At 43.8% G+C, this 26,796-nt stretch overlaps 1 protein-coding gene across 1 annotated transcript; it reads right to left on the reverse strand.

Moving 5' to 3' along the window:
• Window positions 1–1,021: 1,021 nt before the first annotated feature.
• On the reverse strand, window positions 1,022–22,878 carry LOC131288631 (uncharacterized). Its single transcript, XM_058317782.1, has 4 exons — window positions 22,806–22,878; window positions 3,360–3,495; window positions 1,286–1,814; window positions 1,022–1,192 (listed from the first exon to the last, which is right to left on the reverse strand). The coding sequence occupies exons 1-4, from the start codon at window positions 22,876–22,878 to the stop codon at window positions 1,022–1,024; spliced, it is 909 nt and encodes a 302-aa protein (XP_058173765.1).
• Window positions 22,879–26,796: the final 3,918 nt, after the last annotated feature.

Below are 26,796 nucleotides of genomic sequence, written 5' to 3' on the forward strand. Positions count from 1 at the left end.
TTTAATTTTTGATTTACACTTTATTTCATTAGATTTATTTCGCAACGGCATAGTTATTCGTAATCTCCTGGGACGGCCCCATTATCTAACAAACTAACCTAAAAATGTGCTACATTAGTTACTATACAAAATGGTTGCTCTTTGATTACTTATCACCGTATCCATTTGCCATGAACCGTACAAGTAGAAGCAGCAGCAGTAGTTGAGTATGCATCGTTTGCTGACTTTTGGACTCTTTCATTATGCCACCTTGTACCGTCTACTAGACTGTCAAGAAGTATTCTACTTGATTAAAAGTTAAAGAAATATCTACAACATCAGGGAACCGGTGGCGAAATCAAACAGGCAGCTCCAAGCACGGAACCAGCCTCTTGGCTTGCTCGCCGGTTCGAAGGAGGGGTGGAACGATTATCATACGTGTACTATAGTTAGGGTAGTGACTTGACGGGAGATCTACTTCTCCTCTACGCTTCCTCTTCCTCTTTTTCTCACGCGGCTTCGCAGAGCCGCCAATGGCGTCCTCGAGCGCCATGTGCTCCAATAAATAAATTAACCCTAATTGCACTCATTGGTATAGGAGTTTGCCACTGGAGCGTGCAATATATCTTAGACTCGCAAGTCTGGCGGACCCCGGCGCTGCCGGACGAAGCGAACGATCGCTCCGATCGCTGTGATGTGTTGTGATGAGTTTGATGAGTTTGATGAGCTGGATGTGGGACACAATTCCTCTTCGGACTGAACCGTTAAACCGGCACGCACGATCAGATCGGGATGCTAGTGTGCGTGGGAACAGAGGTTGACTGTGCTTGAACTTAGAATTAATTTGTCTATTACCGCTCAGCTCGGGCTGGTGCCATTTTCGCTTACGGCCATTTAAGATTTAATTTGCGTTCAGTGCAAATTCAATTGAACTACTCTCAATACTATTTGAATGTTCTAGTTTTGCAGGCATAACCAAAGCTAGGGACATGCTGGCTAGGGATTGGTTTGGGTGCGCTTATGCGCCAGCACTCTGCTGTGATTATCGTAACCTTAGGAGCGTCGTCCAGGATGACGTCCAACTGCTGAGCGTGCTGACGAAGGTTGGAACAAGCAGAAGCGCCACACCGTGGAGCTGATTCCAGTGACTGCTGGATGACGACGTGTACACTGATGGGCATTTGTTGGATTTGTAGTAGTCCTCGCAGTACATCTGTGAGACGAGAAGATGGAAGAGATGGTTATAGCATGCCTAACTTAACTAATCCGTGTATGCCAGCCTCGACAGGGTCTTCTTCTGACGTACCTTGATCAAGGTGGATGACATCTTGTCGAGGAACCCCCTCGTAAACATGGCCGTTTCCCGCCCGCAAGTTTTCCGGGCAGCTGCCTCCGAGCAATCCAGATACTCCATGAACGAACAGCACACGGTTCGCACATCATCCTCGTCCGTCCGGCTGGCGGTCCGATGGTTGCGGTGGCGCCGTTCGTGCTGATGACCGGCCTCTCCGTGCAGCTCGTGCTGACCGTGGTGCTGGTGCTGGTGCTCGTGGTGTTGATGCTCGTGCTGGTGCTCCCCTTGACCGGGCTGCGACTGCTGCGTAATGGCCGTCACGGTGTGATGGTACCGACGCCCGCACACCTCGTAGTCCGGACGGACCAGCTGCAGGCAGGGTGCGTGCGACAGGAACTCGGTCTGGTACTCGCCCTCCCGGCACAGGTCGCGCACGAACTGGTGCGTTCCGTTGTACAGCTTGTTGAAGCGGTTCCGTTGCTCCAGGGTCATGCAGCGTCGCGTGTAACTCCTTATACACTGCAAGCCGTTGTTCAGATCACTGGAAGGGTAAAAGAAACATAAAGAAATCGGTAAATCAAAAGTGTTTTCACATCCAATGTGTACGAAAACGTTCATAAATCAAACCAAAACCGGATTAAACTCATTATATTTTAATCCACCCGTTTACGGTGGAACGTGACCAGAGCTTCGTTTGTTGTTGATTATCCATATTTGGCTATAACAAGCGAAGGGTAGCCTTGGTAGATAAATTTGGAAGAAATTTTCAACCACGATAAATGCTTAACGAACGTGATGAACGCCCAATTTAACACTAGAATACATTGCTTTGAAATCATACCCAAATGGTTTTTAGCGATCATTTTGACCCCTATTTTTAAAACGCTATGACTTCCCTATTTTTGAATATTTTTCAACTGTTACATTTTAGTATATTTTTTGACTATCTTTTAGCGTTTTTAATTTTATGATGTAGTACTTCATCATTCGTGTATAGCAAAAAAGATCGACTCCAATTTATGGTGTTAATAAAAGCTGGAAAAATACTATTTCCACCGTTTTTGCTTTACACTGAGCTAGGGGAATGATGAAGAAATGCATCGAAAAACCAAAAACGACGAAAGATAGTCAACAAATATACTAAAAAGTAACAGTTTACAGATTTGAAAAGTACTACAATTATAACGTTTTAAAAACAGGGTTCAAAAAGACCCCTAAAAAGCATTCTAGCCAAGAATGGTCAAGTTGGTTCTCGGAGCTGGACCAACAGAAAAATCTGAAATTTTTGTTCTAGATGTAGCTTTGGATTTTAAGAAAAGCCTTATTTTTTGTAAAAATATTCTGCCGTCTTCGAGATATTAAAATCGAAAATTGCGTTGGGGTCAAAATGATCCCTATTTGGATTCTAGTGTTAATTATCCATATTTGGATAAAACAAGCGAAGGGTAGCCTTGCATAAAATTTTATTTGGAAGTAATGTTCAACCACGACAAACACGCCAATTCCAATGTACGCCAAATTTAAAATATGAAAGTCATAATCGGAGCTAACGTTATGAAAACGATAACCGTTTCTAGCGAAACCATTGCGTATCAGAAGGTTGTTTTGCACTTGAAATCGTCGCTTTTCATAGTGACGCTTACAAGCTGACGCTTACAGCTACCTTGTTGCGGACGTGTTAAACAAACCTACGAACACTGATACAGTTGAAAGACTTAAGTAAAGCCCCGTTCACGGATGACAGCCCTACGTGGGCAGCGGTAAAACCGTAGCTGGCATTAAAAACGAGTTTGCCGGACTGACCATCGCTGCAGTTTCGTTTTATTTCCATACATTTACTTCCCACCAACGGTTTTTGTGTGGCAGAGGCGGCTCTTTTGCGTTAATTGCACTTAGCAACCGGCCAGCTTAAATCCCCTAACCCTCTCCCTCCTCCCTTCCACCAAATGGGAGTGTGGGATGATTTATCGTCAGGACGAAGCGAGCGTTACAAATGCGGAGAAATTCAAATACTACCGACCAAAAAAAAAAAAAGAAAATACACACGAAATCAACACTACAGTCGACAAACGGAGCAAAAACTTACGGGCATATCTTTTCCAGGTCCTCCTTCTTGGTGGCGATGGACAGATCCGTCGACGATTGTATCACCTGGAACGGGCGGGCGCACTTGGCCAGCTCCTCCTGGCCGCAGTTTTCCGCTCTTATTCGGGCGAGATTCACTGCAGCATAAAAGTCCCGTGCGGCGGTCGTGGTCGTTTTGCGGTGATTTGTCGGCACGGGGGAGCGAGAAAGGAGAGAAGAAAATGGAAAGCGAAGCAAATTAGAAATTGAAAGAAGTAGAACGAACCAATTAAAATGCACGTCAAAAAATAACACTGTAAGTATAAATTCATCGAAAGAATTTTCTATCCGCCCCACCTCCCCCGATCGCCACTTGATCTTCCCCGAAGGCGGACCCATCGACGCCGGAACCCATTAAAATGGCCCCAGGGCGAACCAGTGGCGTTCCGGCGGTGGCAAAGTTTTTCAAATTAAAAATGCATCCAGAAGGGTTTATCGGCAGAAGTGTCGACGAGTGGAGCGAACGCTGGACAATGTGGAAGAGAAAACATGGCAACAAACTATGGCATTCGGTGCGGCGTCACGACTCAATTCTTGACCACGGTTTGATTCATTACTCAGCCCAACACCCTCGCGCCTTGGAGGCGAGTTTCCGCCCCGACAGGCCAAAGAATGGACATCGAAAGTTTTTCTCTGCGGAAAGAAATTTTCCTCGACGTTTGGTTGCAAATTTGCACCATTAAACGATCCCGCGGGGATGAGGTGGGAAAATGTAGATAGCAAAGAAAAGCTATCTTCTTTTTCTACCACCGTTTGTAGCCTCGAGCGTTTGCAGAAGGCGTCGGAATTCTGCGGACTTATTGACGGTTCGGCGTTCGTTCCGAGTTGGTTGGGTATTTCTACGTGTAATCAATTTTTTCGCCTCCCCACCACAGGTTCGTTTTAATTTGTCGCGAAGGAGATAAAAAAACACCCCTGAGAACAAGCTGTCCCCGGGAGAAAAAGTTCAAACTCTGTCATTATCGCGGATCCGATCCCGTTCCGTTCCGGGGAACAATTTCTTTTGATTGCTCAAAGGTTTGCAGAAAGAGAAGACAAGTATTTTCCTCGTTTTTTATTCTTTCTCTAGTTATTCCAAGTGCATCCAGAGCTATCGATGCCGGAGATGCAAACTATTGGCGGAAGTGTTTCTTGTCGCAGATTTGAAAGGATGAAAAATCGTATGAAAAACATGGTCACCGTCAACAGATTTTCTGCATATTTTGTTCGGTATGATGATTTTTCAATTCGGAAAGGTTCTTCAAATGATCATGAAAATAAGTGTTGCAAAAAAGAATCTTCTAACGAGTTGTGGATCTTAAAATTGTGCCGGAAACAAGAATCATACTTAATTTTATTTTTAATAACATAAAAGTTGTTTGATAAAAGATAACAAGTTAATATAATTCTTATAAAATAAAGAACTGTAGTTAACAATTTTAACAGAAACGAGGCAGCGCAAAATCGGATGATGAATAAAAACAAAAACTGAAAATTTAAAATTTAATGTGCATTTATTAGTTTAACTTTGATTTGCATTTTAATTATTTGATGTATATTGATTACTTTAATTGATATTTGGGGAAACGTATAGTGCATTTATTTGATTGTAACATATAATTTATAATGATAAACCAATTATTTTCGTATTAAATTATTTTTTTCAGATGAAATAATTAATGCGATAAAAAATCAGTACTAAATTAAACAAAACTTATGTAATCTGTTGAAAACGGGTAAACTTCAAATGGAGACGCCCAGTACTTTATGCAATAACTTTGCTTTTTTCGTTATAAAATAGGTCGCAGCTAGATAAATTTGTTAAAAAATGGTTATACAACATTAAAAGTTTATGTTTCACGAATCGCATCATCATAATAATTCTTAATCTGTCGCGATCAGTTCCCTTCAATTATCTTCCCATCTTCGCTCGAGATCGCCACGATCTGCTCGGAATACGGTAGATTGGCGAACATTCTCGTGAATTACGTGGTTAACCACAAACGGTCCAGCAAAGCACGCTGTTCGTACCTCTTTTTCCTCTCCCGAACAATGGCGCAACAAATGCAAATGACGCCCGACACCTTTTCCGGCTCGTGGGCGGACGGTTTCCACGGAATCGTTTGGCAGATAATGCGAGCTGCATAAAGATTTCCCGGTCGGTTGAAGGAAGCACAGAGTGAAAAAAAAACAAAGAAAACGTCGTTATTTTTCACTCTCGCCACCACGGTGGCCCTTTTTCTTTTTGAGTGTAATTTAACCCACCAACACCACGGGTTTTCCACGAAGGAAAACTCTCGGCGTGTTTGAAGGGAGCACATTTTCCCACCGTTGAAGGTAAAATGTTCTTTCCAGTTTCCACCGCGCGAATCGCGGCTGATTGCGCGGCCGGCACACAAACGTACACACACACACACATAAACCGTTTGTCGGAGCGCCGGAGTATGAAGTAAATTATTTTTCCACCGTTCAACTGGACTGCGTCATTCCCATTTTCACTCTCTAGCTGTTTTTTTTTTGTTTTGTCCTTTTGTATTTCATCCCATCACCAGCTGACCCCGGCTGGAATCAAGATCCCGGCCGCGGGTATACATCGCCGCTACGTCCGGCTTAAGCACGCGGCCATCATTTATTTAAATTTTTGCAACAATGCCCCGAATGCAAGCCGACCCGGGCGAGCCATTTTCATCACTCCGATCGTCCCGAAAGTTTTCCACGCGCGTGTCCAACCTAGGGTTTGGTTGATGGTGCACGTGTGTGACTTGTTTTTCTTTCCATCCTTTCCAATCCCCACCGACCCAGCCCTTCAACCCGGTAGGCCCGGTGTGCCGATGCCATTCTCACCCTTGCTGGGGAAAAGCGGCTGGCCACGCTGGTCATCCACCGGGAAAGCCGTTGGAAAACGGGGCTTTCGGCGAGCGCGCTGCAGCCATTATTAATGAATATTCAGCACGAAACGGTCGTGGCGGATGCAGCCCACGGGAAGTTGTCCGCCCGAAATGTCGGACCTTGACGTAGTTCCGGGACGGGATGAGGGCGGGGCAAAGGGGCGGCCGGAGCAGCTTCTTGCCAACAACAAACGGCACGATCGTGGTTGCTCCGGTCGGTGCCGGTGATCTGCTGCAATTATGGGCCAGTTCTTGTTTCACCACTTGCAGGTGCATCCTTCCCTTCCACATAACTCCCAACCCCCAACACCCGTCGTTTGGTTTGAGCGGTGAAGTAAAATTAAAATGATGCGGAAATTTAATATGCAATATGGAACCGGGGGATGGCGCAAAAGAATGGCACGAAATGTGGCCCCGGTGTGCCACTGGTTTCTTCCTCACGCTCGAGTGATACCGTTTTTTTGTTGTTCTCGCTTGCCACCGGTCGGTGGAATCATGTTTCAACGACTACGAACGTTTATCATCACCCTCGGTTCTGCAGGTGCAGAACTTTGTCTCACGAACGGCAACACCTTTGCGTTCGCTGCCCCCCAGGCCCCGGCTGGAAGTAAGGGATGCCTTTCAATTATGGCTTTGATGGTTGATGGCTTCGAACGAAATTATGGCATCGCTTACGAGCAGATTAATGATATCAATGGCTGCGGTGTGGATTTTAATTACTGACCGTCGGTCGCCTCAGTAGCGTATTTGCGTGGAATACGTGTTGTCTATATAAAAACATAATGTGAGCGAGGACGACAAATTTTCATTGAACCTCTATTGATAATACTTGGAATTTTCTCAATGATCACCATGAGCCACAGTTTTAATATGTTTCGTGGAAAAATGAGTTAGAAGTGTGGCCTTCTATTTTCAATCCACCGTTTTAAATAGATTTAAAATAAATTTAATCCTATTCAATCATACTGTACGTTTTCCCTTTGTTCCAAAACAAAGAGTTAAATACCATCATTATCTATTATTTACTGCATTGCAACATTGTTACTCTATACACTGTTTTATTGTGTGTTTCAAAATTCAATGTTACGGTTCTCTGGTACTTTGAGCATGAATGATACGATCAGTTGTACTGTGCAAAACAGATTCCGTCGTTGTTCTGAAAATGTGTATTTCAAAGGCACGGTACATGGTCTAATTTTAAATTCTCAAAACATTTACAAAACAGATGAACGCGTGTGCTGATAGTAACGCCGAGAATAAATATTGAAATAACCAACATTTGCAAAATCAATAAGTAGAAAATGCACCTTGTCGCTGATAATGTGCAACAGGTTGATAACCTAGTCCTGATCCAAAAACCTGGTTTTGGAACAAACAATTTGAAAAATCATGCTTAGTAATCAAAAACCAATCCATCAGCCGCGCAACATCAAACATAGCTCAGGCGCGTTAGCTTTGCCCACTGTTTACATTTCCTCCTGCGGTCCGGTACAGTTTTCCACCGGACAATCTAATCATTGGTATCACTTCCATCCCCTCCTTCCTTCTAGTTGTGGCCAAATGTGGGAAAACATAGCCACAGTACACAAATAATGCTCTGGGATTAAGGGGGCACGAGTAGAAAACTGAAATTAAAAAAAAAAATGCATGCAACCGACAGCATAAATCCCGAACATTGCGGGGTCATTAGTGTCGAGATCATCACCATCATTATAATCATTGCAATCGAAGGTGTGGTGGTCCTGGAGGTGAACATAATGTTCCATAGCAATGCACAGTGGCTCAATTATTCAGGACAAAGTTAGTTTTTCAATTACAAAAAACATCAAAGCTTTTCCAAATGTTTGGTATCATATTCTTCATACTTGTTACTGTTATCATTGTCAAGTGAAAAAGTATATTCATGTTACGTAGTACTTTATGAAGCATATAACTATAAAATTTGTGAGCGTAAAATTTGTCGTTATCATTATTAATTTATCTACTTTGCTGAATTTACTTCGATTAAAATATAATAAAAGCTATTTTTTTATTTTAAAATACTGTATCAATTCAAATGACAAATGACCAAGGTTAAATTAAGGGGGTCGTTATACAAAGATAGCATCTTTTTTGATTGTAGCTTTATGGATTATAAACTTTTTTGACAATTTTGTGTATGGCAGATTTGTTGACAACTGACTGATTTTTTTTATTGATTTTTGGTTTTCGTCTTCAAAATCGCGCAATTTAAGCAACATTTCAAGTCAACAAAGAAAATTTCATTTAAATATATATAGTTTCAAGTTCAAAGTTCAAAGTTCAAGTGAATCCAGTTACAATTCACGCCCTAATGAATGGAAATCAAACGGCAAAAAAGCATTTTGGATCACCTCCAAGCTGATTAACGATCATAGAGTTAAAATAGGAATAAAACTGTAGAAACTGGTGAAAATTAGAAAAACATTTGTTTTTTTCATAAATATTGAACAAGTTTTTTGGAGGGTCGTTGTACACAGAAAAAAAACTATGTTTGCCTCATGCACGGCCTAATAGTTTTCAAAGATAGCTAAGAAAACTCCTTGATTGCTTAAGAATCGTTTTCAGGAAATTTTTAACCAAAATTCAATCCTCTTCAGAGCCACCGTGCAGCTTGTCGGAGGTGGATTGCAAACAAAATGGTCCGTTGGAGTATGGTAAAGGTATGGGAGGGTATCACTTCAGTTCATTGGATTTAGCATAAAATATATCACACCGTTTTGGGGGAGAACGCCGAATCAATCGTCCGAGCCAGGAGTTTTGGTTGTCACGGATAGTTCACAAGCTGTGAATTCGTCCATCTTTCTTTACTCGTCTCACCCTCCCACTGTGACAACATGGCCTGAAAGTTCACTTTAAACAGGATCTACATATTTACCATATTCAACACAGCCCCTCCCCCACCACTCTTCCAATTCCCTTCCCCTCGAATGCACTTTCCACACTAATGCACGAATGATGAGCGATTGCAACGATTCAGGCGCGACGCCATTGAATCGCAAATCACGTCGCCATCGTCAAGGGACAATTACAACTAACCATTCGAGCGAACCCACCTTGGATCTGACACTGGTACACCCTACCCCGTCAACTCCCCCTCTCCCTCTTCGAACGCTTGGAGGTGGATGTTAAATATGTTTCCACGTCCCTCACCTCAATCGGATCCGATTGACCACAAAGTTCAAGCGTACGGCTCGCTGCACATCGCCACAGTTTGGCCAGCAGTTGGCGCGGCCAGCTGGAAGGATGGACAAATATTTGTCCACTTGTCCCTCTCCCAACGGAGGAGGAGGAGGAGGTGGAGGAGGAAAGTCGGAAAAGTAAGTCCAGCCGGTTGCAACCGGTTGCTTGCGCTTCCACCGTGCGTTTTTGTTGTGCCGGACGGACGGGGGGAGGGAGAATTTAAATCAATTGCATCACACCGCACACAAATCGTGCACTTTCGTGGTGGCACAATGAAATCCCCGTGTCCGATCGCATCATTGTGGAGTGCAGCTGGTCGGAAGAACCTCTCCTCCGACTCGATCCAAACGGTAGAGCGCCACTTGTTCGATCGTTTCGTGCGGCGCAGTTCATCACCATGGAGTCGCTTTCGCCGCCTTTCGAGAATGGGGAAAATCAGAACGAGTCGCACCGAAGTCAGCCGGAATCATAAAGACAAACACCTACCGGACGGAAGGTGAACCGCAAAGGTTTTCCGCCCGAGTTCGTGGTTTGCAATCGAACAGCAAAACAAACAGACGGTTGAATGTTGAATAAATTTTACTGCGAACGTAAGAAAGTGCTGAACGCTTCGGTGAAGGTGTCCTGGTGGGATTTTGCACTGACACCCAGTGTTCGTGCTGGAAATGGGAGACAATCGGACAGTTTGCGTCACGTCGCCAGCAGATACCACCTCCTTGGAAAGCCCCCCTGATCATTGTCCTTGACATAAGAAATACGAGCCGCAAATGAATGTGGGCTGCGAGGGAAAAAAAACATTCCAAGGTTCCATGGAAAGCGCTAGCACTGCGCCAATTTGAATTTTCTCGCGGCGTTGGCCGTCGAGATTGGAACGATAAAGTTTTCCCGGGGAGTTTTCTAGCTCGTACCACTTGTTTACAACCCGATGTAACAAGGAAACACGTCGCAATTTGCTGCGCTCACTGCAGTTTGACCGTGACATTGTTTAAGTCAAACCTAAAACCACAAACGAGGTACTGCAATATTTAATTTAAACATTGTGGACGTTAGACGTTTATGTTTTAAACAATTCTTTCCTTTCCAAACAGAACGGTATCATTTTCTGCCAATCAGTAATAGACGCTTTTCCCAATTCAATCACTCTCCCCATCGATCACGCGCGTGAATCCCTAATTAAAACTAGCGCGAGATGTAATCCTGAAAACGAGACCTTAAACCGTCCGTAAAAGGCTTTAAAAACGAGCGAATAAAGCTCAGACAACACAATCTAATTAGGCTACTATCCGTGACTGCAAAATTTATGATACGGCGGGGGAATTTTTCACACCTTTTTTTTTGCATTCTTCTGCCGCTTGCACCGGTTTTCTCCAATCAAGCCGTCCACCGGAGCGTGCGAAGTGCACAAGGCAGGATGGGGGAAAAAAACCAACCATTTAACGGAGCTGTTTTCACCCGTTTTTTGGTCGTTTTTTTCTTTCTTTATTATGGGTGTTGATCGTTGCCCGTTGGCTTCCGGTGGCCACAAGGATCTCAGAATCTCTCGGCGTAATCCCTTTCCTCCGGGAGGATGACGGTGGAGTCGTTGCGCCCGGGAATGGACTCGGCCAGTATCTACATTGAGGCGATCAAGTTAGCCGGGGTGAGTTGCAAAAAAAAGGAAGAAGGGCTAAAACTGAGCCACCGAAAGGACGATGCGCCCACAAAGTAGAACCACACACACACAGAGCGTGCCGAGACCGGACAGGAGCCAGTTAGGATCGTTTTAATTCCGACATTCCACCTTGTGTGTGTGTGTGTGTTTTTTTTACTGTGCATCATCCTTCCTCACTTAATTCTCACGGCTTTGCGAGAAAAGGGAAGCCTTTTTTCGCTCAAGTTCTTGCTAGGCTAGCCGTTTTTTACTCCACCCCTTTCGTTCGGCTGCTTGCATGCTGCTCATTTTCGTTCGAAAACGTGTTACCCGAGGTTCCCGGGGAGGGGGGGTGAAGGCAAAAAAAAACCTCGAACTAGGAAAACTTTCGGCTCGGGTTCTTTCCGTTCGGAGCCCTTCCGCTCCGGACGTACCTATCCTGGGCGCTACCTGCTCGAGCCCGAAACCGGGTGCATGTTAATCGTTTTCGCCTTGGCGTAAACCATTTCCGTTCTGGTGATTATGTTTGGGGTTTTTATTTTCACATAGTTTTTTTTTTCTTCACTTTACCCGTTTCAGCTTGTTTTGGAAATGGGTAAAAACAGCCAGTTAATGGCAGACAGTTATTTTTGAGGGAAGAGGCTTCATTCATTATCTATGCATCGAATAAGGCTTGGCATTTCAATTTGTACAAAATAGAATTTATAATATTGTGCATGTTTAGTATGGTGTTTGTTTTCAAAAATTAAAATACTTCAAATATCTACTACAATTTTTTTTAAACTCACCATTTGAAAAAATTAATAAACTTAATACCAAACAACCTAAATGGGAAGGCACATAAAAGACCATTTAAAAAACGGGCTCTAAGCTCAATTTTTAGAAAAGGATTTCCCAGGGTAAAATGTTTAAAAATGGAAAAAATAAAAAATGGGTTAGAACAGAAACGGCCACTTCCTGCCTGTCCTGTCAGCCGGACTACGGTGAAATCTCAACCTCAACTGCCGCAGTAAGCCCGGTCCCGGAAGCACATGTGGCTCTCGGGAGTTTCCGACGGGAGGCCGGATGTAAATGTCGACACACCGCCGGAGAACCCGGCGTTCGCCTGCTAAACCGGCTTTCGCAACCGGGGCGAGCTCTCGTGGATTATCCTTTTCGTCGTAGTCCTCCCGAAACATGCCAAGGACTTGGCGAATTTGCCCCGAGCGCTCACACACACGCACACACGCAAGCATGCATCTACCTTTCCTGCAGCTGCAGGTGCAGGATGTAAACTTAATGCATAAATTATTAATTTGCCACATCATGCGAACCGGGTGGTTAGAGATTCCCCTTCGCGAGCACGTTTCGGTTCTCTAACGCCTCGGAGTGGTCGGTTTGGTGGAGGTTTTAGGGTGTACGGCTCAAAATTGGAACGAATTGCTGCCTGCGTTGGTCTCTTCACGATGCGGAGGTAAAGGGCTGGATTTTATTTTATGTTAAATCGTTTAAATGTCCTTCAAGCCAGTGTGTGTGTGACCAACAGTTGAACAAGAGTCCCGGGACTACGGGGTGCTAAGCGTTTAGCCAGGTTTGCCTTGCAGATAAAAATCGTCGCTAGAGCATTCCGAATCGAGAGATAATTTTTCATTTTGTTTGCAGTGCAATTCGTTAACGAGGAAATTTCCTGGATAATTTTTAATCCTTACTGGTAAATGTTGCTGCATCGTGCTTTATTTTCCTAACATTTTTGTAAACACAATAATCCTATTAATCCGATTTTGCAAATGTACAAACATTTAAATGTTGGCTTTAATGACGCATTTGTTTGCTAATTAAAACTTTCCAGTAAACTTCTGCCCACTAAACAGTTTTGAGAAAATTTTCTAAATTAATTTTTAATTAGGTTGCTTACGTTGGTCTGGAATCATAAGCTTGGAAATGGCCATTTTCCTTTGACTACTGTACACTTATTTCAAAATAATAGATTAATTAGGCCGTATTTTGCGGAAAGTCAAAAATTATTTCTACTCATCATTACCGTTCGGGGAAAAACAATTATCAATCAGTCCATTCGTGGCAAGCTTTCCGAGAATTCCGCTTCCGGTGGTTGCAGGTGGCAGAAATTCCACGCTTCATACCTTAGACAATGGAGGCGCCCGGTATTCCACTACGTTTTAAGCTAATACCACTCGTTTACGCCAACACTGCCAACATTGGAGGACTCGGGGCTTCGTTCGGTGCTTTAAAGCGTGCATTCCGCATTTTCTGCATGAGCAAAACGCGCCACACCGCACCAGAACGTGCCGGACAGGCCGCATCTAAGAGATTAAGTGCGGAGGGAGGGCAACATTCCACGCGACACGCGAGCAGTTGAAGCATGCGATTAATTTGTAGTAATTTCAATCTAATCGTCATTAGCAACGCCAAGCACAAACACGCCACGTTGGACGGACGCCGCTTTGGGAACCATTCTCGTCTGGTCAGCCATGTTGTAATGTTTTGGGACTCCTCCCTACTGTCTTCAGCTCCTTCAGCAACTCATCCATGTACGTTGACACCTGGTCCGTTTGAGATCTCTGAGACGTGGGAGAAAATTATCTACAAAACGTGCCGAAGATTGTTAAACTCCAGCGCTATTCAAATGGTTTTCTAATCCATTTCCGGTTTCTGTCGAGCTCATAGGAAGGCAAAAGTGACGGCAAAGGGAAGCCCAGGCCATCATCTTCATTCTAAAGATCGATGGCATTTGAAGTGCCATCCGGAGCTTCCCCAAGGTACATCATCAAGACAATGGAACGCCCGAATGCCATAAATTATAGGCATTATACTAGAAGAACCACTCGACGAGTGACTCTTGAACGCATCGACACGAAAGTAAAGGCACAGAATGCAACCCTGTGTGGCCGTTGAGTCCATCGTTCAGTAAGAAATAAGCTGCGTTTACATTTGCGTAGCCCATGCCTTCATTTTATGGTTCTTTGCAGTGTAACACGTTGTAGAGGGAAAATGTAAAAGAGTTCCATACAAAAAAGGAGCAAAAAACTATACGCACAAAGAATGGTTTCATATCGAATGGCAGCCGCCCGTAGTGCGGAAACAATTCTGGTGTGAAAGTTATATTTCATTGTTTGAAAATCATCGTTTGTAGAAAGGAACGTTATTGCATTGCCTTCCATTGGCCCTTTTTTATGCAGTCTCGTATGGAGTTATATGACTTCTTCCTTTGCTTTCCTACAAGCATTCATTCAACTTTTCTTCTGGCGAATGGGCAAGAATATTTAATTTATTTACCAAACAATACCACAGGTTCAGGATGAAAAAAATATTATTTAACAATCCTTGTTAGTGAAAACTTATGAAACTTCAAAACCCTTTTACATGTTTATGCCAAAAATAATGCCTAAAACGGATACAATGTAGAAACAACATACGATACATACGAGCTAAGAAAACAAAGTTTAAAAAATAGACTTTGCTTGACACGTGTCTCTATGTTGTGTCCTTGTTGGTTCGTGATGGTAGAGATGCCGGAGTGAAATAGACTACGACAGAGCGTTAATGATTGATTGCAACAACAGCATATTGATTTTCCCTACCTATTCCGGACGATTCCCTCGTTAAAATGCATTGTTGGCCTCGCAATCACAATCCTCATGTCAACAAAATAATAGAAATACTGTACATAACGTTTAGACACTTCAATTGATCCCAGTTAGGAATTGAAAAAAAGTGTGCTTCGTAGACCTATTCACGTGACGTAAGGAAAAAAACAGCACGAGTCGCATTAGAGACAAAATAAACAAACACTCGTTTTTCAAACTTTGTTCCCACCAGCGGCGGCGTATTTCCGTCGAAGATGAAAGTTCCGGTTTCGGAGACGAAGGAAAACAAAAAAGGAAAAACAACACCGACAATTCTCAAGGTACACTCAACCTTCCGTGCGGTAGGACATCCCTCTCCCAGACAGGCTGGCCCAGCCCCGCTGTCAAAACAGTGTCACCGCAAATCATCGCCGGCGAGCGTCATCGCGAGTGCGAAACCAGTTCGCTGCAAATTGAATCCTGTTTATAAATAGTTTGCACCGACTACTCGCCGGCTACGGTTCTACTTCTCTGTTCGTCCGTGCACACCGGTCCAACGATCGCTGTTCTTTCAGTCGCTGGCTGACTTTACCTCGCCGAAAATGAAATTAAACCGGCGCTAATTATATCAACCGCTCCGCTATCGAGCAATACCGGTCCGTTATCATTCGCCAACCCGTGGCGTGGGAATTAAAACAAAAAGGGTATCGGTTTCGTGTGGCAGTTTCGATAAGCCACTAATTCCCGGCGAGCGCCGTCCCATCCCGTGATTACATTAAGTGGATTAACTGAAACGCCTTCGTCGGATTAAGTGGCAGGCGCCCCTTTATCGCTGGTGGGCAAAATATTCCGGAACGAAAACCGGTTAAGCGATGGACATCCTTGAAGAAACGCTCGATGATAAGGATTTCCGCGGATGACAAGCGAATTGTTCCGATAGGGTGAAATGAGGTAAAATAGAGTCGTGCAACATCGCGTTGTTCGGAATTCGTTGCGTTACGGCGTCGAGAAGAAACATCGTTGCCATGGTTTCTGCGATCGGTGTGCTGTGTTGCTCGTGCAAATCGCGATCGGCGTGACTTGGAGATCGGTGCACTCGCACCGAAACGGGTTTGGGGGAAAAAAAATCTACACACACACACAGCCTCAAAGCAGCCCCCGGTCCATCCGCAATCCGCGAGGTCCGAAGCCGGTATCGATAGATATAAAAGCGGCCGACCGCGAACCAGCGCGGCGTGCACACTTAATTAAAAAACCACCTTGCCCCGGTTTGTCCCTTCCCCACTCTATCACCATAGTTGATATGACGCGTGAGAAGAAGAAAACAACAACAAAAAAATGGGCGCCCTCGAAAGTGGTGTGCGTTTGAAAGCGCAATGTGGCGTAATATCGTACGATACCGCAGCGGACCAATCGGAGCCCTGCTTGGGGGGCTTGGCATGCTCCAACACACTGGTGCAACGCCACGGTGCACACATATTTATAACACGTCATCCACGTGGAAGAAGGTCGCGCTCGCGCGCCTCGCGCTTTTCACACACATGCACACACACATACATCCGCGTCCGTAGCCACCTGCCAAAATGATCGTAACCGGATCGAACCGGTCTTTAAAAGGGAGTAATTGTCTTGTTTTGCTTTCCGCCGAACTGTTCTTGTTTTCCTGTTTTCGTGCTCTTTTTATTAACATTTTTTTTGGAAAACACCCTTGACACGGGGGAAGAAAACACCGAAATAAAAGTAATGCCACACGATCGAAGGGCGAAGGTACTCGTTTTGGAGCTTCGTTTTTGTTTTGAGTACTTTCGTTCGTAACAAGCTGGAAAATACCAACTGTGGTGGGCAGTCGATAATTGACGTAAATACCACTGCCTCTAGCCACTTCCCGTTCAAGAGTGTGTGTGTGTGTGAGTGGGCTATAAATACCTTCCAATGTGCTCAATGTGCCCAATGTGTGCTCTGGAAACACCTCCCCGCCTGAGCAGAATGGAATGTGGAGCAATGGGCGGGAAATTTTGACAGTCCGGGGTCAATGTCAAAAAGATGACCCCATTTATCGTTGCGATAGCGTTGGAGACATTTTTCGTTTTATCAACAAGCTCTGTCTTGACCTACGAAGTTTGCAGTTTCCATTGGTTCGGGCTTAGGACCACTCCTCGATCATTGCCCAGTAGTACGCGAGATACGCTGAATTAATTCAATTACTGTCAATTGGACTGATTGAAGAAGTGGAATATCTCAGGCATCGGGACTTGCGGTCAACGCTCTGCGGGAGGCAGGGCAGGCTCGAAGTGGTTGGTGCAAAATTGAAAAAGGGGCTACACCAAATGGTGGAGGCTCGCACCGAACCGGTCAAAGGCCCTGAGCGCACCTTAGCGTAACGCTGATGATACAAACACAGCGTCGATTTATTAAAAATAGCACTTCTTAGCTTTGATCCTTAAATCAAAGAGCAGTAAACTTCAAGACAGATTCAAAAGTGGGACGATTTTGAATGGAGCTCCAATATTTGACACATTACCAGCTCTGTGCTGTATTCGCCACCTTCCTGCCGGTTCAGATGCGTAAAAGATTTCTTCCGCAATCGCACGATCAATTAGGACCAGCTTTGCGCCTTGTCTCACACACTGGACTCAGCTTCTCTGCTCGTCATCGTGCAGCGTCAACAACGCAATTGAAGCTGTTCAATTGGCCAAACCCCGGACCTCGATTGACGTCAGTCTGTACGGACCCAAACTGTTCTACCTGATTCTGGAGTGGGATTTTCCGCTTTTTTCCTGTTGAACGATTGTCGAAGATGCCAGCTGGGCAAAAAAGCTACTTCGCAGGCTCTCTTCAGCGATCACTTAAAGATGAGGAAATTTGATTTCGGGCAAAAAACAACGCCCAGCACACAGTTCTCGCTTTCAAAATATTGATGACTCTACGCAAATCTCTGCCCGGTTCACGGAATGTTTATGCATGTGCTGTTGACGCCGCACATCATGCGACGCCGGTTATTTTAAGTCGCAGGCGCACCAAGATCTACGGCGATGCTGTGTCCGAGACGAAAGCCAAGAAAATGTGGTTTATGAAAAAAAGGAAGGCCAGTAGGAAGTGGTTTCGTTCAAACCCGAAATCGCAATGTGTTTCGGTTCGTTTTTCATCTTTTTGTGCTGATTTGTTTATCACTGTTCGCTGGTCTGTGAAGAAATGGTTTTGTTTATCGGATCAGATGTTGGGGACCGTCGACTTGTTGTTTTTCTTAACAATGTTAATTTTGCTGCTTACTTATTTTTAGATGGCAATTTTAATCTTAGATCCCGATAAAACGGCTCACGATGGAGTACTTCACGTGGCGTTAATTGCAGGGAGAAAAAATTATTCATAATCAAAACAGATAGTTTGCTGAGTATGTGGTAGATCTAGGACCCAAAGGTGCAACGGTGTTGTGTAACGGGGCTATCCGACACGAGGCCAAGGCTAAAAACAACTCCCTCAGAAGGGTTGACCCACTCCGTTGACATGACAATCGATCGTCGTTGATCGAACGTTGGGTGATTAAATTGATCCGCAACTAGGAGTTACGTGCAGGCAGATTGATTGTTTGAAATGTTTGCTTCGGGCGGTACTCCGAACGTAGGCATGAATGAAGGAGTAGAGTTCGCATGGAACCAACAAGGCCGCGCTTTATCAGATTGAACGTGTTGAGAGACTGCGACAGGTGGCCTTCTACGTGATGTGCGAGTAATCTTCTCCCAAACAGGATTAGTTAACTTTCAAGTTCTTTTGTTTCGGTCTTCTTCGGTATGTCAGTTGTTGTCAGTGCGCGAATTCCATGAAGTGCTCCTTTTTATAAACTTGTACCATAAAAGTTGGCCTTGATCGATTAAAGTGTAGTTCATTGACTTATAGTTGAAGACAAAGGCTGAGAATGAAGCGATCTTCCTGCATTGTGATCCCGATGCTGCGGAACGAGTTTTGTAGAGCCATTGACCAAGAACTAGTTCTTTTTTTTATCTCATCAACATTGTTCGGGGACTATCTTATCATTGTGCACATTTAAGTATTCCAGCTAATGCTATCTCTTACTGTTGCTCGAACCCTCCGATATGACTCCACTAGGTTAGTCAAAAAGTTTTGAAAGCGGAAATGAAAATACAGCTTTTTTTGGAGGTTAGCTCTTTTATTGCTCAGCATAGTCTCCCAGACGATTAAGACACTTGGTCCGGGTGCAAACCGGGTCTTTTTACTCGCCTCGGACTCGAAGAGCCTGGTTCAAACCTCTTGTTCCTTAGCGTCTTGTTTTGATCCAGGATCGTGCTGGTACATCCAAATTTCTTTAACAGTGATGAATTGGCGTAAACAATCGCTTTTGATCTTTTGAAATTGATCCAAATATTGCTCAGAAACCCGCATACGAACATGTTTTTGTTCGTGCTCACAGTTTTCTGAACCCCAAAACCTTAGCCAAAATATGCCAAGTTGGTCCATGTGAGATACTTATGGTGTCAGATATCACATCCATAGTCGTTCGATGATCTTCCAAAACCATATCCTGTAATTTTTCAAAACTTTTGGACGTCCTGAGCGTGACTCGTCTTCAACGCTTGTACGACCACGCTTAAGCTCCAAAACCCATCGAAGAATGGTTGGAAATGAAGGAGAAGACTCCTTTAGTACTTGTATTACCTTTTCATGGATCTCAGTCCCCGATAAACCTTCTAAAACAAAGAATTCATTCATAGCCTGATATTCAGATTGTCCAGAGAGCTCGAACAGGTCTACTTCATAACGCTTGATGAGTTGACGGGTCGTAATTACATTTGGATCAAGTTCATATAAAAGATGAAATATTGAAATGGAATAGAAATTTTGGATTTTCTACAACACCAAGGTTGTCGCTTTCAAAACTTATTGACTAACCTACTAGCTCTTTCAACATTGACATTTACCCAGTTGTCAATTCTAAACAAATTCTCCAGCTCGCCACTGTTTAGTCGGTTCGAAGCGGTCTAATATCTTGGATCAACGAACGTTCGAGACGTTCTGCGTGTGAGTGTGGCTGCGTGTCGTGACCGACCTTGGCCCATGCTTTCACACCAGGGGCGCTTCTTCCGGTCTAACGCCACACACGTGTAGCGGATGCAGCTATCAGTAAAAGAACGTGTGCATCCGATCGTACGATATAACGTACGCAAGAATGTAACGCTATCATCCAACCGTAACGAATTCTTTGACGTAAGCACCTTTGGCAAGCAAATTAAGCCTTTAGCATTTTTTAAGAGCAAACCGGGGGTTAAAACATGCTTGGTATAAGGAGTACCGTTGAAAAATGGTTATTAGTTCTGCAGAGCCGAAGATATTTTTGCAAAGTTTATGTGTTCGATGTACAAAACTAAGCTTCTCCAATTATTATTAAATTGTATTTTAGCATTTTTTGCATTTCTTGAATAAATATTATCAAACATTGTTGTCAATTTATCTTGTGCTGCACTTCGATTAAAATCATAGTTGTTTGTCAGAATTACCATTTGGATATTTTAACACTTTCAACCCCTTTCGCCCCACCCCACTCTACTTCTGTACCTGTTCACACCCTTGTGAGCCGCAACAATCGCTAAAGCATAGAGCCATAACAACTCAAACGGCTTTGATGGTATTAGTATCGGCGGTTCGCTTGTTTACCAAGTTCGGCATAGCGATTTCCGTGGGCTAGCCAGCTCGAGCCCCCTCCAGCCTCTCGCCTACCACCCGGCCTCAGTCTGCACCGGAATCCGACGGGTGAGCGGTTGGCCAACCTTCCCACATATGTGGCCCACACGGACAACCATCGCGAAACTCGGCGGTGCAAAACGTGGCAAAACAAACTTCGGGTCTGCGGATACCGCGGTACGCAAAAACGGCATTGCAACTTGACAACCTGAAACCGCAACACCAACGTTTACATTCACCAGATGGGTCTGCAATCCGGAGCTGCAGGGAGTGGAGCGAGTGTGTTGCGGAGCGTGTCAGATAGCTGGCGCAAAGCGAAAGTTGCCACCCGAACAAAAAAACTAAAAGAAGGAGAAACATGTATGCTTTGTGCGCGCAGCATAACCTGAAAGCAAACCGAGCAGCGTCGCTCTGGTCGGTTAGACTACAACTGAACCTCTGGAGTTGGATAGCCTTTCCCGTCTCGGGCCGATCGCTCGCAAAGTGCCGTTGGTTGGAGGAGCGAAAAACGGTCCTTTCGTGTTCGCTTTGGGGCGTATGCGCAGACAGCATAATTGGTTGAGGTTTGAATCACGGAGTCGGAGCCCGTCAAGGTCTGCGAAGGTGTGTAGTACCACGTCATCGGCGAGAATCCAAGCCAAGCCCAAGCTGTTCAAACACAAACGATCGGTTTGGCGTAATCTACCCCGTGTTCGTGACGTCACGGAGCGTCTGTATCGTACGATGTGGTGCGATTGGCTGACAAAACCGGCAGTGACATTCACCGGCATTCCTTCGTTTTTCCCCTCTTCTGTCTAACTTTATAACCTCTTTTTCACATATCTTTTTTCCTTCTAGTGTGATCCCACCACGCGCGCGCGCCATCGGTCGGGCCGTTGTTAATTAATTCCCCTCAAAGTGTTGTGGTGGATCGCACGATGGTCGTCCTCCGCTTTTATAATGAATGTCGATTAACTCGGCTAATTCGTATACTCTTTTGTCCCTTGTATCTGTTTTGGATGCCGGCCAGACGATCGTCACAGCCCGCTGGCTAAGTCAGATTAGTATGAGGACGCGCGCCCGACTTAACCTAACTTTTTGCCCACCTTGGCGAGAAGCCAGCTATGAAAAAGTTGGCACATTTTTAAGCAATTCTTTTTCGCATATGGTTTCCCAGTGGATGTGAATATTTTTATATTTCATTTTGTTTCAAAATCTATCTTTCCACAACAAATTCGGGTCGAGAGGTGGTGTTGTCTATGCTTATTTTAAAATATTTCTGATCTGGTCTTTTTTTTTTATTCATGCGAAAATATGATTCATTCATAATCCACAACGGTGTGGAAGGGAAACCCAACAGCCACAACAAATTTTATTTTGTGAAAGGGATTGTAAAACATTGGATCGTAAATTCATAAATATTGTGCTTCATTTGATTGAATTTCCAACTAATTCCTTCAGTTGATGTGCGAGTCATCATCAGCAGACGCGTCAGATGACCGGGCTAAGTGCTGCCGTACGGAATAACCGGCTCCTTATCAGCCCTCAGCTACCTTCAATTTCCCACCATTACACACTAGAAGCGCTAAAAGTACGGCCCATATTAGCCCGACATTGGAGTATGATGGATGGGAAGGCTTTGCAGGCTCGATTGAATCACCTCGTGCGGGGAATGATGGGTTTGTGCGTGCGGTGATGACACACCATGATTAAACAGTGGATCGTACGATCCTCCAGCGACGACTTGCCATTGGCTAACACTGACAAACTGAGCGGAAAGGTTTTATGAGTAGCATTAAGCTTTATCGTCGGGCTTACCAGTTTCAGAATGAACTGATTCATAAACAATCGTATTCATTTGTTTTCCAAAAAAACTCCATAAACATTCCAAAATTTTCATATCTATGATATTTGGGGAAAACAAATATTAAAACAATCCTGAATTTGTGTTATTAATGCTTGTTTTTTCAATACTAGATTTTGTGATAATTTTACGAACCATTAAAAAAATGAAAGAACGAACCATTCAAAAAGAAATGACACAACATTTTGCCCACTTATCACTTCCTCCATGCGTGGATTAACTACAATTGGCTTGATAAAAAATGCGAGTTCAGAAAACACTTAATACATTCCTCAAATAACCATTTTTTTTTTTTTTGCAAAGTCTGCTCTCCACCGTTAGCCTTCAACCGTCCTACCTGTCAGCGAACAGCTTTGAACCGGATTCCGGCGAGATTTGACACATTTATCACATCTCTCGCGATCGCCAGTTGGCAAACAGTGTGCCCATATGATAATGTGTATTGCGCAGTGTTCGCAGAAGGCTGCTGCTACCCTCAATCTACGTTTCGTAAGATAACGCCCAAAATGTTTAAATTTTTGTATCGTACACTTTGAATGTAGGTTCTATCAATTCTCTACTTGTTTTAAACTTACAATGACTTATTTCTCACATGGGTGAAAATACTTACCGGTTATAAATACTGTCACGAGTATACTGAGACGATGGTAAAATTTACTAAAGTCCGTCAAAACAGGTAACATATTTGTTTGATGTAGTAGTGATCACTTGCTGAACGTTTTGGGTGAAGAGCACAAAACACCTTGTTTCAGTTGATGTTATTTTGAAAATCACGATTCAAATATTGTTTTGAGCCTCGTATTTGAATTTGCTATCACTTTTACGGATACAATACAACTGATCCAACTTGCATTGACGATGAACCACCAGTTTCACAAAAAGATTTCTAATCGATCAGTGTTTTCCTCCCACAATAGACAATCGGCCCTCGCATAAGACCGCCGAGGTTTGGGGGCGCGTCGGGTTTCCACTTTTCCGTTCGGTTTTCTAGTATGGCTTCCGTAAGTTGACGGTTTTCACTTCGCCCTCGCTCCGGATTGTTGCCTCAATGTAGCAGAAAATCAAACAGAGGCGTCTACGAAAGGACTTCCCTGGCGTCAGTTTACAGTTCTTCTTGTTGGAAATTCCGTTAAAAAAAGACCTATTTCAAAAATCTTGTTTCATCCCTTGACAGTGGGCTGTACATGCGAACCAACGTGCTTCGTAGGGGCTTTCGCGCTCTTCTAACAACCGTTCGCGTCGAGCGCCAATGGGTAACTGACTGAAGTCTGTTCGCCGACGGAAATGAAAATAGCACATGCTTGGGATTTCTTTTTTCACCACGCGCGATATCACTTGTTTGTATCATCGGTGTAGTGTAACGTGGGTAAAAGTTTCCTACGTGTAGGTATTGTGAACCAAATGGGAGTTTTTTAGAGCTATTGCAGCTAGGTTCATTTGATTTTATATCAATCCACTGCATAGTTCTGAAACCAATTAATTATTCGATGCTTCATCGATGTTTTATATATTTTAAGTTTCCTGCATTCTTAATATGTACTGATTTGAAGATGTTGTTTTTAACCATTTTCATTTCATTTTTATTTAGTTTGCAAGTGTTTTTGAAGCATTGCAAGTATTTTTATTGAATTAATGATGCGTTAGCCCCAACATACCCTAAAATACAAAATGGAGCCATTCACTGCGCAACATCACCGTGCAACATTCGGTGTAGCGCGTTACAGAAAAATGAAATCATAAAGATTTAAAGTAGAACTAGAGGATTATGGTTTTGATTTGATGAAATTTAAAAAAAAAATTGGAATTTAATTTAAAAATATATAGCTCTTATTTTTACCTGTTCAAAACTACGTTGAAATCGACCAAGGAAGTGTATAACGAACAATAAAAATGGCACTGTACTTTACACCTGTAATAGCCTTTCACACAAAACTTTCTGCAATTTGTTTAGGAATTTGCTTCCGAATCCATTCTTAAAGGTTTATTCTCGAAACAGCGGACAGTTACTTCGCTTTTCTCTAAATGTGACAGACATTAGAGGCGGTGGTATTTGTTACAATCCATTTAATACTTTCGTCTCCATCATCATCAACTGCATCGGCGTCGTCCCGTAGCCGGCAATGAAAGCCCTCCGCATCTTTCCCTCACTATTTGAGGACTAGCTGACAATTAGATGGAACCATAATCGCCGTTTTAGTGAATATTCCCACTGGCGAGGCCGCCTAGAGTCCGCCTGAAAGTGTCCTCAAAGTGTAGCACACCACATTAAGGGTCGCCTAGAGGAAACCATTTTGGGGGTGGTGGAAAATTTTCTGCTCAATGGAGTGTGCGCTCGGGTGTGCGGGGAAGATACCGTTGTTCGAACGCCCTACTCTTGCGTATCCTTGCGAAGGCTTTTTCGACGGCGGCAACTGCAGTGTCATCCATAAAAGTGTAGGCCCTCGGCGTGAGTATATAAATATGCAAGGATTATGCTTCTGAATGACACTTTGACGTGCGTCGGCCTGGTGCTCGGAAAGCAGGAACGAGGAGTGCCTGGGCTGTGTTTATAGTGCTCGACTGAGCAGCTTTCTATTGGGAGTGTGGGTTGAAATAATTGCACTACCAAAACCTACTATGGTCCCTCTTCGTGGTCTTCTCAATGTCATCCTCCGGAGCAACGTGTTATTTCGCCAGATAGCCAATGTCACGTCGGTCAATAAGTAAGCTGACGCACATTTATCCTTGGAAAACCTTAAAACCAAGCCGTTCAGCCTAGAGGTTCGCTGTCGTGAAGCAAGAATGAGGGACCGTCGGTGTCAGGCTGGAAAAGTTTCGTCACAAAGATTTAGGATGCCATTGGTAACGTAACGCTTCTGGGTAGGATTATTTCCCCAGCGTCGGAAGGTCGGACACTGTCGAAAGATTTATCGGTACATTGGGTGAGGTAAATTGATTCATTCTTTCAAACCATGTCTACAGTGACATGGAGTACCATTATAAATGCAATAGTAATAGGAATTTGGGTTTATAATATGTGCTGGGTTATCAAAATGCGAAGAACGATGAAAAATACAAACAAATACTAGTTAAGGAATCTTATTATATTTTCATCTACTTTTTTTTCTAGGTCCTTCAAGCTTAATTTTACGCCTCCTTAAACGTAAAATATCGCATTGCAGCGAGATGTGGATTAAACAAATTGTGATTCATTATTTTGAATAATTTTACCCCGAAACATCGCCCCCCTTGGGGCGTTTCGCTAACGGGAACGACAAGAATCAATCATTAAGAAACCGACATGAAAACAGCTACAGGTAAACGAAGGCGATGGCAATGTCAATATCGTTCCCATTGTTATCTTTCGCTTTTCTTTTCCCCATTAAATTATATTTCTTCAGACGATAAATGGACTCTTCTTATTTAAAACCCAATCCTTGTTCTTGAAGAGAACTTGTGAATACAAAATGAATCGATTTTTGTGGGTTTTCTTAAAAATAGATGTTATATTTAGTTTGTTTTGGTAATAAAGAAGATGTCATACAACCGTTTTTAAATTTTGTAAATAATTATGAGAATCTACTAGGACTGCAAACGAACGTATATTTAATTTTTAAAGAGAGCGTCCGCCTAGAGTTGGATAATTTTTAAAGCTCCAAAGTATATGCAACCAACAGAGCATCTGGTGCTTTTTCAGAAAGTCGGTACAATTGAGGAGAGCTTTTGGTAGCTTTCAGTGAGCCTTCGTGCAGTTCTTCGCCGGCCATTTCAAAATATAATTCAATCCAAGCAAGTTTTTGGTCCTAAGTACAACTCTCAGAGGGACCAAAGAATTTGCACCGTCGAACAATCTTGCCCCTCATTCCCCCACCGCATGACAAATGGCTCCAAGCACTCCCCCCCCCCCCCCCCCCCCCGGGGGGCGGTAATTACTTCATGGAAAATTAAGCAACAAATCCATCCCGCGGCCACCGACCAGAGGAGCCCAACCGGTGGATTGAAAAGGAATCGAAGATCAATGCTACTGTTTCTTGCAGTGCACCCACTCACCGGAAGGTTGCACTGAAGTTGTCGAAAGGCAATGTAGATTACGGGCCGATCTTGGAACTGCGCTAGTGCTGAACCACCTCTCGAGAAACATAAAATTTCTTTTAATTAAAAACTTTTACCTTTCTCCCCCGCCGGTCTTCCCCAACGAGTACTTGCGAAGACGGGCCACAGCTGTCCTTGTGCGCGAGGTGGCATCGAGTTCGCGCTTGGCCGGAAGATTTATAAACGCCATCTTTTTTCCGTTAGCTCTCCGTGCGCCCCAACGTTCAATACCGTTCGTTCTTTCGAGCGGTCGCAGCAATCGGGGATTTTTTGACGTTACAACTTCGTATCCTTAATGATAGTGACGGCGAGAAGAAAGCGGGTCCCTCGCTCCACTTCCAATCGAGTTCAAACGAATCCACTGTATTTTATTTTCCCTCGACAACTCAGTAGCGGCCGGAATGGGTAGAGCGAAAAATTACGCGACCGATCGAGGGAAAGTTTTTCAATGATTCTTTTGTACGGTCATCGACTTTTGATTTTCGAAAAAAACATCCAGGACATCGACGGCTCTAACCTTTCTGCGTGTT

Source organism: Anopheles ziemanni, chromosome 3, assembly GCF_943734765.1.
Source record: "Anopheles ziemanni chromosome 3, idAnoZiCoDA_A2_x.2, whole genome shotgun sequence".
Lineage (NCBI taxonomy): Eukaryota > Metazoa > Arthropoda > Insecta > Diptera > Culicidae > Anopheles > Anopheles ziemanni.